The 18,329-nt window shown below is 27.9% G+C and overlaps 1 protein-coding gene across 2 annotated transcripts in view; it reads left to right on the top strand.

Moving 5' to 3' along the window:
- The window catches only part of LOC126895885 (collagen alpha-1(IX) chain-like), a 61,020-nt gene extending 44,042 nt beyond the window's left edge, over window positions 1-16,978 (top strand). For both annotated transcript variants that reach the window (XM_050668190.1, XM_050668189.1), the window contains 7 exons: window positions 3,076-3,138; window positions 6,978-7,032; window positions 7,301-7,402; window positions 7,458-7,535; window positions 7,598-7,693; window positions 14,730-14,783; window positions 16,775-16,978. In XM_050668190.1, coding sequence (XP_050524147.1) covers window positions 3,076-3,138; window positions 6,978-7,032; window positions 7,301-7,402; window positions 7,458-7,535; window positions 7,598-7,693; window positions 14,730-14,783; window positions 16,775-16,893 — 567 coding nt within the window. In that variant the 3' untranslated portion in view covers window positions 16,894-16,978. The remainder of the gene's footprint in view (window positions 1-3,075; window positions 3,139-6,977; window positions 7,033-7,300; window positions 7,403-7,457; window positions 7,536-7,597; window positions 7,694-14,729; window positions 14,784-16,774) is intronic.
- The last annotated feature ends 1,351 nt before the right edge of the window (window positions 16,979-18,329 follow it).

The raw sequence follows: 18,329 nt of genomic DNA, 5'->3' as shown, positions 1-18,329 counted from the left end.
ACTGATTTTGATTATTAATATGTTAAAAATAAGGAAAATGACATATTTAACCTATTTTTTTAATCGTTTAAAGTTGATTTTTGTAAATATTTATAATAAAAAAAAATAATTTATTTTACCATAACTTTTAGCTCAATTGGAAGTTTGAAATTGACATCATTAAATAGAAAATTTAATGAGAATTAAAAAAATTGTATCGTTAAGATCATTATGCAGTCAGAAAGTTTTATAATTACTATTTATTGTAAATTTATTAGAAAAGCTCAATATTTTTTTGCATTTTTATTGTAATAAATAACTTAAATAAAAGTAATAATAATAGTTTCCTAGTAACCTTTGGTGTTTCAATAGATTCTGCAATTAAAATATTCAGAAATTAATTAATTTTAATGATTTACTTTAACTAAATGAACCAATCAAAACAAAGTTGTTAAAAAGATTTACTCAATTGAGCGTATTATAAAATTTGATTATATTTGTAAAAATCAATTGTTAATTCAGGAGAAAAAACTATCATTTTTTTTAGAAATTATTTATATAGCAACATGTTACAAAAAAATTTGTAATATTATAATCTAGTAGTAGCACACACAAATAGAGTAAAGTACTATGAAATTACAAAGTAATATGATTTAATTTTGTAGTTGAATCCTATCATATCATACTTGATTCGTCAATTAATATTTTGAAAATTGTCTTTATGGAGAACATGTAATAACTAACTGTTTAATTGATGAATTAGAATTTTTTTTCAATTTTTGAGGGTAATATCTTCAACTAGATACGAATTGTAATAATTTGACATATCATTGAAAAAAGTAGGTCAAGTTAGAGCAGAGAAAATTAATGATTGTCACAAAAAAATATCTTCTCAGCTTTGCATCGAAGCTAAAACTTAAAATATAGTAAAATAATTTTAATACGAATAAGAAATTTCTTCTTACAAGGGGCGACTAAAGTAATGGGATCCTTGATCTTTATTGAAGTTATTGAATCTAAATGAGATAAAAAACAAACGAGTTAAAAATTTATACTAACTTAAAAAGAATTATGAAAAAATTAGTTAAAAATAAGTTTAACTTTCTATGCTATATTAATTTTAATTTATATAATATTTATGAAAATCTGTACTCCCCTTGTCAGGTATTTTAAAATAAAATAAAATACAAAACCCAGAATTTTAACACAAAAATAGCAAATTTTTGAATACGGTAGTCATTTTTACCATGAAGACAAATCCAGAGGTCAAATTTTTTTTTTTCAAATTAAAGTATATTACATAAGCTTTAATTTAAGATATATATAAAAGTGTCAGTATTTCCGGAATACTTTCAAAAATTAAATTGAAAATATCTTAGTAACAATACGCATGTTTAAAGTTTTGACCCCCCTTGTTAAAGGGGTATGATCCGATTTACAAAAAAAGCGTGCCAGATGAAAGGGGTATATAAATATTTATTATAAAAAAATAATAATATTGATCCATACATTTTTCCAAAAGTTATATAAAATATAAATTAAATAATATAAAATATAAAATCGAGAATTTTTTCACGGAAATCGTACGTTTTTCTTTAACTTTGATGTCCGTTTTCACCACGAAGACAAATCCAGAGGTCAATTTTTTTTTTTTAAATTAAAGTATATTACATAATCTTTAATTTAAGGTATATATAAAAGTGTCAGTCTTTCCGGAACAATTTATGAAAAAAATATACCAAATGAAAGGTAATGATATTATGCATCTGTATAAAAAAGAATTATATTGATATGTTCATTTTTGAAAAAGTTATGGCAATTTTAAGTCAAAAAAATTGAAAAAATATTGAAAATTAGCGATTTTTAAATTTGTAATTTTTTGTAGGATTTCCCCCATTTACAGGGAACAAGGGAATTTTTTCAATTTTTGAGGATAATGTCTTAGACTAGATACAATTTGGGATGTTTTGACGTATTGTTCATCAAAATCGGTCCAGCAAAAGCTGAGATTGAGCATTCAGACAAACAAAAAATAAATAAATAAATAAATAAACACATCATAGTAAAATTAATACCTTCTCAGCTTCGCATCGAAGCTAAAAGTTGGTGAAGTGAGAGCTGAGAAAATAAATGAGAGCCATAATAATAAACACATAGTAAAAAACTTTAACATAAGTAAGAAATTTCTTCAAACGAGGGGGACTATAGTGATGGGGTCCTTAATATTCGTTAAAGTTATTGGATCTAAATGAGATAAAAATCAAATGAGTTAAACATTTTTTTCTAACTTAAAAACTTTGTATGATATTTTAAAATAAAATAAAATATAAAATCGAAAACTTTAACACAAAAATAGTATACGGTAGCCATTTTCACCAAAATGACAACATTAAGTTCGAATTTTTTTTTTCTATAATAAAGTATATAAAATAAAATTTAATTTAAGATATATATAAAAGTGTCAGTAGTTCTAGAATACTTTCAAAAGTTAAGTTGAAAAGGTTAATTTTTTGTGAAAAAGTTGTCATTTTGAATTCTACCTGTGAGCAGGTAAAAGGTCAGATTCATAAAAAATATTTACAAAATACTAGGTAAATAAGTCACGTATCTGTAAAAGAAAAATGTATTTTTCCATACATTTTTTGAAAAGTTATGGTAGCTTTAAGTAAAAAAAATTTTAAAATTTCAAAAATTAGCGATTCTTAAATTTGTAATTTTTTATAAATTTCTTCTATTTTTATTTATAACGAGGGAAATTTTTTCAATTTTTGAGGTTAATGTTTTTGATTAGATACGATTTGACGTATCGTTGAAGAAAATCGATTCGGTGAGAGCTGAGCAAAAATGGTAACACACACAAAAAAAAAAAATAATAAAAAACATTGTAATAAAATTAATACCTTCTCAGATCCGTACGAAGCTAATAGAAATTATTTTGTTCTTATGATTTTTTATGCAATTAACAATTAATACATCATCCCTCTGAGATGTATTTTATAATTAGCAGAAAATATTTTTTTTCGAACTACGCTACCAAAAAAAAAAAATAATAATAAGTATAATTTCTGTTATATTAAATATGTATTTTAATTAAAGGGAAATATTGGCATGTCTGGTGAGAAGGGAGAACGAGGAGAACAAGGATTACCAGGTCCTGTAGTAAGTACCTAAAAATGTGCAGATTTCGCTGTAATTTACAAAAATGTAATGTATAAAAAAAATGTACAATACATCTTTTTAAATTAAATACAATAATATAATTTAAATATATTTATTATATATTTAAATATAATTAAGTATAATTTTAAATTAATTTAGATTAGATTGATATGATTTTTCAGATATTCCACATTCTGTTTCTTATTGATGTTATTTAACTAACATCTAATAAATTATAGATGTTAAATATCTTGAACTCTTATATTCTCAACTATTACTAAATAAATAAAAAAATATAACAGAAAGTAATAAAGAAATAAAAGTAACGATTGGTGCCATATCAGTCATGAAAAATAGGGGCGGCACATGGTACTATGTATCAAAGAGAAAAATAGCAAAAGTGGCAATTGTGAACCATATTATTAGTATTAAATATCAAATCACAACACATCTTCCCATCTGGAGTAGTTCTTGCACAAACCAAATATTTATTCCTCATTCCATCTGTCACTTACCTTTTAACAATCTTACAGTATTTTTATTTATCTTCTCGTAATCATATTCAAGTGGTCAGCCTAGTTTTCACACTTTATTTCGCAGTTTATCTTTGCGTAGTACTATAATTCTTAACTAATAACATAGTATCCTGCTTCTGTTATCAGTTTATAACTTAGTTTAAAAGACTCTTTTATTAAAATAACTAAAATTTTTCTTATAATATACGTTGTATATCTTTAAATTTTTTTATTTTAATTCAATAAACATGTATCATCCATCATCACTGAAGGGCTTGCCTACGTCTATTCTATTCATCATAGCCCATTATCATCTTATATCAGTTAAGAACACTTTTAACACACTAACTACGATTATTGAGTAATAATTATGAAAATGTATTAACACATTACTTTTTGCTTTTTTTCTTCTAATCTCTTAATTTATACTCTCTCTAGCTACTTTTCTATCTTTTTCTTTATTATTACATAGTTATGTAATAATTGACATAGATATTTATATGTAATTGTAAATTCAATATTCAATAATACTTTACCATTAGAATTTGTACATACAGAGTAACCCACCAGGTTTTGATATCTTTAATAAATGTTTATTTAGCAAATATTTCACTTTTTTTATATATAATTTTTATAGCTTTGAACTACATTAAAAGCATATTTCATATTATTCGTCTCCAATAAGAAATAAAAAATATATATATTATATTAATGGTAGTATTTTTCAATTAACTCTATTCCTTTTAAAGACTATCTCTGATATTTTCATGAACTTCTTCTAAGTTCTTGGCAATATAAATGATCTGCATTATTTACAAACTATGCTAAGTGGTACAAAAAAATTTGTTTTATTAAATTTAATTAATCTCCTGGTTTCACAGCTTGAATCTTAATAAATATTTTACAGTAAAATTTTGTTGTCTTAGATTTCTTCTTAATTCTTCCCTTTATTTTACTTGACACAATGAGAAACATTTAGGAAAATTTTCAGATTATTTCTTTAATTGTTCTTTACTCTCTAAATAGAACTTTTAATCAATTCTTTATCTCTTCATAATATTATACTCTCTCTCTCTCTCTCGTTATTATATTACAGCCTGAATTTATTATAATTATTTATATTATTTTTTTTTCCCTGGAGCACAAATATTATAGTTTACATGAATTTATTAAGTATCCAATACTTTAATGGTTGAGGTGTAATATTTCTAAAAATAAATTATAAAAAATTTTTTTTCACTATATTAACGGAAAACGAAACTGAAAATATTTAAAAATAAAATCGAAACCCTATCAAAACACAAAATATTACTTCGGTTAAACATATTTTATTTATATAATACAGGTATTATAAAAAGTTATAAAATCAAACGAGGTTCCTAAAGTAGATTAAGTAGAACATTAAATATACTTATTAATATACTCTAAGACCGCGATCTTAAAGTATTCATAAAATCTTAAAAAGCGTCTTTTAATTTGACATTTGGAAAATTAATCACGCTGTGACGTACATGGAGTGAGGTATGACAGCTAATCGTCAACTATTGAAATCGGTGTATACCATAAATCGTCGTCGGATTAGATCAAAAACAACATATAACTTGCAGTAGCGCCATAGTCAAATATAGTAGGTAGGACAAACATTTTTTTAATTTTAAAAACACTACCATGTCTCAAGAATTACTTGGCATTTTTTTTTTGCTCTTCATTGTAATAGTTATTTTTCAGCAATTGGAAAATTTGATAAAGGCAAAAATTTTTTTTTCATAATAAAGTACGTTACACTAGATTTAATTTAAGATATATATATATATAACAATTTCAGTATTTCCAGAACACTTTCTAAAGTTAAGTGTAAAAGTTAATTTTTTGTGCAAAAAATGTCATTTTAAATCCCCCCTGTGGGCTGGTAAAGGGTTAAATTTATGAAAAAAATATACCAAATGATAGGTAAAGACATCAAGCATCTATAAAAAAAAATATATATATATATATATTGATAAATTCATTTTTGAAAAAGTTATGGCAGTTTTTAGAAAAAAAAAATTGAAAAAATTAGCGTTTTTTAAATTTGTAATTTTTTGGAGGTTCTTTCATTTACGTGGAACGAGGGAAATTTTTTCAATTTTTAAGGGTAATGTCTTCAACTAGATACGATTTGTGATCTTCTGACGTATCCTTGAAAGAAATCCTTTCGGTGAGAGCTGAGAAAAAGTGGTAACAGACACAAAAAAAAAAAAAACACATCATAGCAAAACCAATATCTTCTCAGCTTCGCATCGAAGCTAAAATACTCAGGATAGTGGAACAAGAGCTGTGAATTTTCTTGAACAGACAAAAAATCACATCATGGTGTACTAATACCTTCTTAGCTTTGTTTCGAAGCTAAGATTTAACATATTTTGCAAAGCTTAGTTAACCTTTTTTATGTAAAGATAGTTTGCATATTCACACATTTTAAAACAAATAACAACTGATAACAGACTTTCATAACAATAATTATTCCATTACAATCGGTCGAGTTGTTAATAAATCATTAAACTTCGAATATTTTGCCTATTAAATATTTGATAAATATTATAAACAACTGTATCGATTGTAATTATTATTCAAGTTGAAATGTTCCATCATATCCTTTTTTTTAACTAAATAGATTATTAAATCTTCTAATTTATAAATTTACTCAATCATTAAAATTGTAATTACTTATAATGATTGATTTACATGGTAAACATCATTTAAACTAGGAACAGCATAACTAACTATTAGAACCCTAGCGGAAATATACGTCGCAACACCATTTATAAGATAATACGCCATTATTTTTTCTTAACAATTAAATATCTTTTTACCTTAAATATAAATAACTTGTTCATATAATAGAATAATAAATTACTTCGTTTGGTTTTTGTTATTAGACAAAAATTTATTATATTACTAAAATATTTTTCTAGTGGGTGAAAACGTATATTTCAGCAAACGGTACCCCGGGTTCGATCCCCATATACTAACGAAATTTTTCTTGTGATTTCTCATTGGTGTTGTTTGGTTTCTGATTCAAGCCGGCCATAATACCCGTTCTGTTCATCATTGTCTTCGCCAAGAAATATCTTTGACTCCCTAACATGTGAAAGAGGGCTGCTAAACTCTGTAGCAGACAAGAAAAGAATGTAAAACTGTTCATTATTTTTTTTATTTAAATATTTTTCCAATTTCTTAACTTATAAGCCCGAAGCGTGGGCACCTTTCGCCTACTAATACTACAATTTGATTAATTTACATACTATTTACTATATTTATTAATATTTATTTTATTGTTTTAAGGGTCATAGTGTTTCAGAAATTGAAATAAAAGAAATATGCCAAGCAATTTTAAAAGGTAATCTAGTGTTGCAATAAATACAAAGCCGTATTTACAAATTTAACTTAAACATTTTTTTTCTTCGATTTATGATAATATGTTATTGGTTACAGTAAAAAAGACATGATATTTACGACCATGAAAATATTTATTAATATAATTTTAAAGAAATATTAAAAAAAATATTTACTGCATATCACAGATTATAAATATTCAAATAAAATTAAGTTTTATTAGCATAAGAGTTAATTTAATTTAATCATTGCAAATAAATTAAAAATTTTAGAACAAATAACAGAAATCACATCAACATTGGTTGGACCACCAGGACCTCCAGGTAGATCAATTGTAGGAAAACCTGGATCCCCTGGTATCCAAGGTCCTCCAGGTTTGTACACGATAAAATACAAAAATAAATTTTAATGATACATGCATATTTTCAGGTGAACAAGGACCACCTGGTTTAGGTTTACTAGGTGAACGCGGCTTTCCAGGATCTCCAGGATTACAAGGACCTGCTGGTACTATTTCAATTACAAATTATTTAATAATTTAAATATTATTTTTAAAAACTTTATTGCAGGGCCAGAGGGTCCTATAGGACCTAAAGGAGATAAGGGAGATCGTGGTAATGAAGCCATCACATATGAAGGCCCACCTGGACCACCAGGACAACCCGGTTAGACTTTTTTATTTAATAATAACTAGGACTCCTAACTTAAAGCATTAATTAACAAATATAACAAACGTTATATTTGAAGCGCTTTAATAAACACTTAAAAATACCGCTTTTATCGCTGTAATATACATATCCTACTTGATTATTTTTCCCTGTGGATAGGGGATAAGAATACTTCCACGGCCCCTCTGTCAGTCGTAAGAGGCGACTAATGAGGTTGCGTTAAGTCGACAGCCGGCGTAAAATTTTTGTCAAATAGTATGAGGTGTCCTGAAAAAAACTTAGACGAATTGTCTCATCTCGGATGTACGCGGGAACAACAGGTAAGAGGGAATAAAGTAGTTAAAAACGGAGAAAGCCTAACGAATAAAATGTTTGATACCAGCCGAACAACTTGTGCGGTAGCTGTTTCACCAGTCATGTGTACAGGTCTAACCAACTTTTTTAGTGTCAACGTTGCAGGGACATCACCACTTATCTCTAGGCTGGACTCGTGTATAAGGGAGAAAGATAGATACAAAGTAAGAATAGGTATTTGGAATGTTGGAACATTAACTGGTAGAAGTGGAGAGTTAGTAGAAGTATTGAAGAGGAGAAGAGTTAACATCTGTTGTGTACAGGGAACTATGTAGAAAGAAGAGAAATCGAGGTAAATAGGTGACGGTTATAAAATAATATACTCAGATAAGTCTAGTACAAAGAATGGTGTAGGGATAATAATGGATGAGGAGATGAAAAGTAAAGTAGTAGAATTAGCTAGGAAAGAGACAAAATTATAGTCGTAAAATTGATATTTGAGAAAAATGGCTGAATGTAATAAGTGCCTATGCACCACAAGTAGGATGTGATACAAATGAAATAGACAAGGAAGTTTTTTGGAGAGAGATGGATGAGGTGATGCAAGGGGTACCTTCTAATTTATAGTTTTTTATATTTCAAAGGAAATCTATAAACACGCAGAAGTAAGAGAGAAAAGGTCTAAAGATTATCATTGTATAAGGTGTATAAAAAGTGTTGATAATAAGGTGCTCTCGAGTGATGTGAAAAAAATGTGGAAAGAGTATTTGAAAAATTACTAAATGAGGAGTACCCAAAAGAGACATTAGAGGATATCTCGTGGAATAACGGACTGGTAGATTTAATTAGTGAGAAAGAGGTATGGGAGGCTGTTGCATCAATGAAAAAGATTAAAGTAGTAGGACCAGATGAATTCCAGTAGAATTATTGAAAATATTAGGCGGTGTTGGCATAAGGTGGTTTAAGGAACTTTTAAATAAATCTTATTAGAAGGGAAAAATCCAAATAAATGGAGGAATAGTATTGTAGTGCCAATATTTAATGGTAAAGGTGACATACAGGAGTGTGAAAATTATAGAGGCATAAAGCTTATGAGTCATAGTATGAGAATTTGATAAAAGGTAATAAATAAGAGAATAAGAAATGAGACAATGGTATCTAAAAACCAATTTGGATTTATGCCTGGTAATTCAACAATGGAGCCATTATTTTGTGTGAGACAACTAATAGAAAAGTTTAGGGAAAAGAATATAAAGCAGTGTATGATAAGTTATAGATTTGGAGAAAGCGTATGATAAAGTACCGAGAGAGGTTTGGAAGTGGGCATTAATGAGAAAAGGAGTCCCGAAAAAGTACATTAATATAATAGAAGATATGTACGATGGCACTTCAGAACAGAAGGTTTTGGGTAAGAGTAGGAGTGCACCAAGGTTTTGCTTTAAACTTTATTTATTCTCTATAGTGATTGATGAAATTTCTAGAGAAATACAAGGAGAGGTGCCGTGGTGCATGTTTTTTGCTGACGATATAGTGTTAATAAGAGAAAAGAGGGAGGAAATTAATCAAAGCCTATAGATGTTGAGATCAGCTCTTAAAGAAAAGAGTTTAAGAATAACTAGGAGTAAGACAAAGTATATAGAGTACGAGTTTGACAAAGGAGAACACAAGGTAGGTAAAATGAAAAGTTCAATGACAATAAGCGAGGACATGATTGGAGAGGTGGAAAGTTTTAAGTATTTAGGATCAGTTGTACAAAAGAGCGGTGCTATTAACGAAGATATAAAACACAGAATTAATTGCGGGTAATTGATGTGGAGAGAAATGCCTGGCGTCTTATGCGATAAAAGAATTTCAACGAGGCTGAAGGTAAATTCTACAAGACTGTAGTGTGACCAGCTATAATGTATGGTTCAGAGTGTTGGGCGGTTGATAAGAAAGTAGAGGAAAAAGTAGAGTGTAGCAGACATGAGATTGCTTAGATGGATGAGTGGAGTGACTAAAGAAGATATGACAAGGAACGAACATATAAGAGCAAGTATAGGTGTAGCGTCAATCGTGGATAAGATGAGAAAAATATAGTTTAAAAAAACTAAAAAACACGCTTTTAAAGCACATCGAACTAAAAAGTTAAAAATAATTTTTAAAATTAACTTAAAACAATAATGAACGAAAAATACTAGAATTATATACATGTAAAGCGACCTAAGTACGTAAACGTATCACGCATGAGGTATAGCCGTGTTTTGTGGGCGGGAGTGGCGGGGGGAACATTATACACGAGGAATATACGGCGGCAGCGGCGTCGGCTGTAGGAATATATAAATGAATATTAATATATGAATATATATATTAATATTAGCGGTGGCGGTAGAAATATAAGATCATCGCATAATATCGCGGCACTTTCGCTGGCGTAGATGACGACGGTGCGCGAGTGCGGATCGGTTTGTTGACGTTGTCACTTTGACAACGAGAAGAAGACTACGGTATCATTAGCGGCGGGACATCGTGCGGCACTTGCTGGACTTTGCACCGCGGCGTATAACGCGCGGTGTTGGTCAGTCAAATACTCATAAAATAGGGCGACGGCTGATAAAGGTGGCACGAGTCGTGGGGCATCGTGTATAATGAAACGACGCGAGGCCGTGTCAATCACAATAAAAATTTGTTATATATATACAAAGTGGCCCACCACTCACTGACAACTTAAATAACTTTTGATCCAGTTAAAAACGCTATCTTTTCAATATACTTTTGAATGAGAGTGATAAGTAATAATTGCCTTATCTAATTTCTTATCATGGTATTAATGCCATGTGTGTAATGTATACANGTATACAATTTTTAAAAATTAATTATTTTTATTTAATTTTAAATTTTTTCAAACAGAACAATTTATTTTTATGAAACAAAAATATCTATTTCTAAAAAAAAATATTACTTTATTATTTTCTAATTTAAAACGTGTACAAAGATATAAATGTAAAAGAAGATATATCAAAGCTGTATAACAACATATTCTACAGTTAGTAGTTAGATAATAGTATTGATTATACATAGTAATTTTTATAATCAACAGCACTATAAATAAAGTAGGCGGCAATTTATTTGATTCATGTTTTTATCTAATTTTAACAAAGTATTGATATTTTCTCCCTTAAACTGGTTTTATGGATGTCGTCGGCCGTTGATAGTCGATTATTATTGGAATACTAAGAAAGTTCAAACACAATAATTTGTCTCATTTTTCACAAAATTACTATCTAATAATGTCACACTAATAATGTGTTGTGTACAGACAGCTCATTGTGTTTAGTACTCGACTACAAGTGACCGAGTTAATGTGTTGAGGTGTTTTTTTTTATTTGTATATTTTATTATTTATTAACGTATTAAAATGAGTGATGGCAGAAAACGTTTAAGTGGAAGTGCTTATAAAAAAGTTGCTAAATTAAAATTAGAAAAAGAACAAAAAGTCATTTCTCAAACCGCAAAATTAACTTCATTTTTTGGCAATCAATCTCCAATTCGCCAAGTGAAATAGAGACTACAGCTGAACAGATTTTAAATGAGTCTAGTGATAAAAAAACCCAGCACAAGGGGGTCGCGGCACAGTGGTAANTCAATCTCCAATTCGCCAAGTGAAATAGAGACTACAGCTGAACAGATTTTAAATGAGTCTAGTGATAAAAAAACCCAGCACAGGGGGGTCGCGGCACAGTGGTGACGTGGTATAGTTGGATCAAGTATAATGATATCTGACAGTGATTAAAATCACTATAAAAAAAAAACGCTTCGATGCAAATCTTTAGATACTGTTTTATTTTAAAAAATTGGTGGACTATTCCAAAAGCTACATGATCTGCTAGTTCATTATTAATATCCTAATTAAGATAAAGTATGTAGAATGAAAAAGGGATTATTAAAAAATATTATTTCTCATAAAAAAATAATGTTGATCCATACACTTTACAATATGTCATAGCATTATAAAGTTAAAAATGTAAAAAATAAAATCGAGAATTTTCACAAAATAATCGCATCGAAGCTAAAAGTAATTTGAAAATCAAATGTTAACTTTTGTACGTTATTTTAGTTTTATATAAATGAAAAATTTTATAATTTTAGCTTCGATTGGTTTTACTAAGATGTGTTTTTTTTTTTTTTTTTTTTTTTTTTTTTTTTTGTGTCTGTTACCACTTTTTCTCAGCTCTCACCGAACCGATTTCTTTCAATGATACGTCAAAAGATCACAAATCGTATCTAGTCGAAGACATTACCCTTAAAAATTGAAAAAAATTCCCTCGTTCCCCGTAAATGGGGGAAACCTCCAAAAAAATTACAAATTTAAAAATCGCTAATTTTCGAAATTTTTTCAATTTTTTTTACTTAAAAGTGCCATAACTTTTTCAAAAATGAACATATCAATATAATTCTTTTTTATATAGATGCATAATATCATTACCTTTCATTTGGTATATTTTTTTCATAAATTTAACCCTTAACCTGCCCACAAGGGGGGATTTAAAATGACAACTTTTTCACAAAAAATTAATTTTTTTAACTTAAATTTTGAAAATGTTCCGGAAGGTCTGACACTTTTATATATATCTTAAATTAAAGCTAATGTAATATACTTTATTATGAAAAAAAAAAATTTCGGACTTTATCTTATCTTCATGGTGAAAATGGCTACCGAATGCTATTTTTGTGTGAAAATTTTCGATTTTGTATTTTCCATTTTTAACTTTATTATGCTATAACTTTTTGAAAAATGTATGAATCATTACAATTTTTTTATGAGAAGTAGTATTTATATAGATCTTTCATTCGACATACTGTTTTTTTAAATCGGACCATTTCCCTAAATACAGGGGGGATTCAAAACATAAAAATGCATATAGAAAGTAGAACTTTTTCAACGTAACTTTTGAAAGTGTTCCGGAAGGTCTGACACTTTTATATATATCTTAAATTAAAGCTAATGTAATATACTTTATAATGGTAAAAAAAAATTTCGGACTTTATTTTATCTTCAAGGTGAAAATGGCTACCAAATGCTATTATTGTGTGAAAATTCTCAATTTTATTTTTTACATTTTTAACATTATAATGCTATAACTTATTGAAAAGTGTATTGATCAATATAATTTTTTTATGGGAAATACTATTTTCTAATAATCTCTTTTTTATTCTACATACTTTGTCTTAATCAGGATATTAATAAGGAACTAGCAGTTTATGAAGCTTTTGGAATAATCCACCAATTTTTTAAAATTAAACACTATCTAAAGATTTGCATCGAAGCGTTTTTTTTTTGATAGTGATTTTAATCACTGTCAGATATCATTATACTTGATCCAACTATGCCACGTCACCACTGTGCCGCGACCCCCCTGTGCTGGGTTTTTTAGTGAACATCCTCTACATAGTACTTATGAAACCATGGCAAATGAAAATCAATTAATTGAATATTCGGAATTATTAAATACGCCAACTAAAAAACCCAATCCAACAATTTTGGGGGGCGGCAAAATTAAGTGCACCGGGCGGCAAAATTCCTAAATGCGATCTGTATATACATAATTGATGACACGCGCGCGTCTACGGGTTGGAAAATATTGTTGTCTACGAGTGGTGAGCGGGGTGGGGCGAATGCGTTACGACAGTCTAGTCTCAAGGTCATATACTACGGGATACGCGACATAATAACACGTGCCGCGTGGAGTTACATACTTACAAACAAACATACATTTGAAACTAATATAAGCGTGTATAAATAGACTTAAATGTTTTAGTCATGTTTTATGGAAGCTGTAAGAACAGTTATAGTAATGAATTTTCAAGGAAGATGAGGTAGAGGAAGACCAAAAAGATAGAGAGATAATATTGAATGTGATATGAAGACAGCTGATGTAAGCGTAGAGGATGTGGGAGATCGTGTTAAGTGGAAATTTAGGATAAGGTTGGCTGACCCCAAGTAGTTGGAATTCAGGCCAGGAAAAAGAAGAATTACAAGATCGCTATAATATGCAGCAAAAATGAAAATAAAAATTGAGAAAAAAATATCAACATTTATTTCATGAAAATTTTTGCAATTTTAGTTTAATATTTAATGAAAACTATACTTTGATCATCATAATTTAATACATAATTCTTTAAAAATGCATAAAAAAGTTCTATTATATATTAATGGCGACGTTAAAGTCTTAATCGTGGTTGACAGTTTGTCTTTAATATCCAATAATTAAGAGTAATTAAAGTAAAATTTAGAATTTTTAAAGTAAACAAAACTAAATAAAGACCTTTAAATATGAATTTCTTTGTGTTATAATAGATATACAGACTGTTAAGTAAGTAAGGAAACAGGTGAATTGTTATAAACAATGAGAACACTAGTAACCCGTTTCCTTACTTATTGAACACTCTCTCTCTCTCTCTCTCTCTATATATATATATATATATATATATATAAATTTGTTCATGTTTTGACCTCCTGATATTTTTTTCTACTGCTATACCGAAATAACGCTAAAAACACAAAATAAGCAAAACAGCATTTCGACATCGTAATATGCAACATAGAATTTCGTTTTTAGCTTACTTAGTTTTTAAAACAATTTTAAAAATTATCCCTAGAACCTACAAAAAAAAAAAAAATGTAAATGTTTAAAGTTATGATCCTTGATAATAATTAATATAAATTGTTTAATTGACATTATCTAAAATTCAAATATAGGACCAATTGGCACACATGGCAGGCCAGGAGATAGAGGAGAGCCAGGTCGACCGGGTAAGTAAAAATATAAAAAATATTAAAATGTTCCCTTATAATTAATAAAATGGTGTAAAATCAGTAGGTTTTTAAAATGTTAATGCTATTTCTACATTTTTGGTATATATAAAAATAAAAAATCTATGAATGTTTTAGGTTAACCAAAAATATTAAAAAGAAAAATAACTTAAAAAATTGATTTTGATTTAATATCATAAATAGCATATCTAAATTATTTTATTTTTAGTGTCTAATAAAATTATTTCAGTTATTATTTCAAAGTTTCAAATTGAAAATAAATTGTGTAATTCGTTGATTTCCAATTAAGCGTAAAATTGCAAAAAAAAAAACTTTCTTTTATTTTCAATTCTTAATTTTGTTAATTTTTATGAGTAATTTACGTATTACCTCTTTCTTTCACTTANTTTTGTTAATTTTTATGAGTAATTTACGTATTACCTCTTTCTTTCACTTAGTTTTAAACCTCATATTTTTTTTTTTTTATCAAAATCAAAAGTTTGCAATTTTACACGTTTTTTTCCTTTGACTATTGTTTAGTCTTTGACCCGAGAGACAAGCCTTATAAATATTTTGGTAAGCTATAGAAATTATATAAACTTTAATTAATTAGAAAACAACCATTAATTATAACTATTTGGTGATTAGAATTACCAATTAAGTTGTGGAGGTGAATGCCTTCTACTACTTTAACATTTCTGGCTGATACTCTATTGTACATTCGCATTAAAGCGTTTAATGATAGACATGCTAATTACTTTAGATTTCAATATATCCTCAATGTCACGTCAGCACTGTCCTGTGTTAAGTTTTTTAACTTTGATTATTTTTAAGTTTTTGTTTAATATTTCATATTTTGAACACATGTCTTGGCAAAAATGTAATAAACCAAAAATAAAAATAAAGGAAATAAAAAGTAATATTAGAGATCGGCCTTGGTAGGGTAGGATAGTGGAATATTGGAATATCAAATATATTTTTTTTAATTTATATAATTTTTATTAATGGTTTATTACACAATAGATTGTTGGAGGTTCGAAATCATAGGTTAAATTGTACTTACCTTACATCCTATATAATTCAATAATATTTCAAGTAATCCGATGTTGATTCTCTGGTATTAAATGCACTACGTATACTATTTACACTACACGTCATATAGTCAATATAATTACTTATGAAAACGATTCAAATTTTAAATATTATTATTTAATTACACAAAATCTATGACTGATTTTACTTATAAATGATTCTAAACACTTTATATTTTATTAGAATTATAATTTATAATTTGTCCATATTCATTTTTTTTTCCTTTGTTGAACAAGTATTTTTTTTTTGAGAGAGTATATTTTATTGAGAGATCGACACCAATATTTCTTAAATTTTTCTCTGGCCATTTGATGTGTTTCAATCATTTTTTTTTTATATATTTTTGGTTAATTATTTACTTAATGCGTATTGAATGGCCAGTAAAAAGTATTTTCTTTACCTTAATTAAGTCGAGACTATATTTGTGCTCTAATAATTATAAGTGATTTTTCAAACAATTTTTTTTATAAAATAGGAAAATTTTAAAGTGTTCTTTGAAAATTGAATATTGATAGGGATAAGGACATCATTTTCTAGTTAATAAATAATACAAATTTGTTTTTTTTTCTTGTAGTGCTTATTGAAGACCAATGGTCACTAATATATTAATATGATCATTGACCATGTTAGTTATTTTCATCTGGCTGTTGCAACCGCTTGTATAAATACCATCAAAATATAATTTATATATGACTGGTGCAGTTTTTTAGCAATCCTATAATAAGTGCATTATGTCTATTATAGTGCTGCTTAAGAATTTAAAATCAAATAAGATAATTACCATAAAAAAAAAAGCTGAAAAATGTTGTATTGGACTGTTTAAATTCTTATAAATTATTTATATTTTGTAAATTGTTATCTCAAATACACAAACTCAAAATTCATAATTTTATATTTAGGTCCAGTGGGTCCGCGAGGTTATCCTGGTTCTCAAGGTGCACCAGGCTATTGTGAAATGTGTAATAATATGTATTATCCAGCAAGATTACCACCAGCTGGAAATTTCAAAGGACCATAAGTTTTACTGTAAAATTATCGTATATTTATTCAAAAATGTTTCAATATCAAAAATTAAAATAAATATCTATTTTAAGTGTTTGAAATTGTTTTTTAATATTTTTTAACTATATTAAGGAGTATAAGAAAAAAATATCTATTTATTTTTAAAAGTTAAGAATTGTTTTCTAATTTAAAATACCATTAAATCATTAAATTTATATTTTAATCGTTTAATAACCAGATTCATCATCATATTATTAAGGTCGATGAAGAGTCCATCTGGCTTAAAGTGACAAAAAAACATAGTGAAGACTAGTACCCCTACACAATTTTAAGTGTTTCATGTATTCATAAAATTACAAACATTTCGTTAATTTTTAAAGCTATGCTTATTAATCTTCCAAAAGAGGTAGGTTGACTTAGTTTCCTTACACCCTGGGGATATGTGCCTAATTTTTCTAAAACGTTTCTAATTGATGACTATTAAAAAATATATATTTATATACAAGGTGATCCGCTTATTAAAAACCACTCAATTAATCGCAAAATAAAAACAACTTTGACTTGTTTCTTTAGCTTACTATTACTGATAATTTTGTTATCAAAATATTAGCTATGTAACACTTTTTAAATGCATCCCTAATGCCTTATAAGGGCGTCAACTTAAGTTTTTCAAATGAGAACACATATTTTGCATTTAATAAAATGCTTCATGATTTTTAATAGAAAATGTCATTTGAATTTTTAATATAACTTCATTCGTTTATTAGATGTAACATTTTAAAGTTTCCTATTTTTTAATTAAAAAAACGGTAGCACAGTGGGGTCGAGGCACAGTGTGGACGAGGCATAGATGGGACAAGTATAGATGATATCTGACAGTGATTAAAATCACTATCATAAGAAACGCTTCGATGCAAATCTGTAGATAGTGTTTCCTTTAGAGAAATTGGTGAAATATTTTAAAAGCAACATGAACTCTTATTTCTTTAATTATATCCTGATTAGTAGTTCTTTGATTTTAAAATATAATATATGAATAAATACTAATTATAGTTTTTAAATTTAGTATGAAATTGTGAGGCCAGCTATGATGTATGGTTCATAGTGTTGGGCGGTTGATAAGAAAGTAAAGCAGAGAATAAGTGTAGCAGAGATGAGAATGCTTAGTTGGATGAGTAAAGTAACTAGAGAAGATAGGATAAGGAACGAGCATATAAAAGGAAGTATAGGTGTTGCGTCAATCGTGGATAAGATGACAGAAAATAGACTTAGATTGTTTAGTCATGGTATGAGGAAAGAAGAATCGAAAGCTGTAAGAACAGTTATAGAAATGAATGTTGAAGGAAGAAGAGATAGAGGAAGACCAAAAAAGAGATGGAGGGATGCTATTGAATGCGATTTGAGGACAGCTGATGTGAGCGTAGAAGATGTGGGAGATCGTGTCAAGTGGAA

The sequence above is a fragment of the Daktulosphaira vitifoliae genome, unplaced genomic scaffold, assembly GCF_025091365.1.
Source record: "Daktulosphaira vitifoliae isolate Bord-2020 unplaced genomic scaffold, ASM2509136v1 Scaffold_1, whole genome shotgun sequence".
Taxonomy (NCBI): domain Eukaryota; kingdom Metazoa; phylum Arthropoda; class Insecta; order Hemiptera; family Phylloxeridae; genus Daktulosphaira; species Daktulosphaira vitifoliae.
This window is presented reverse-complemented; position numbering and strand designations above follow the sequence as displayed.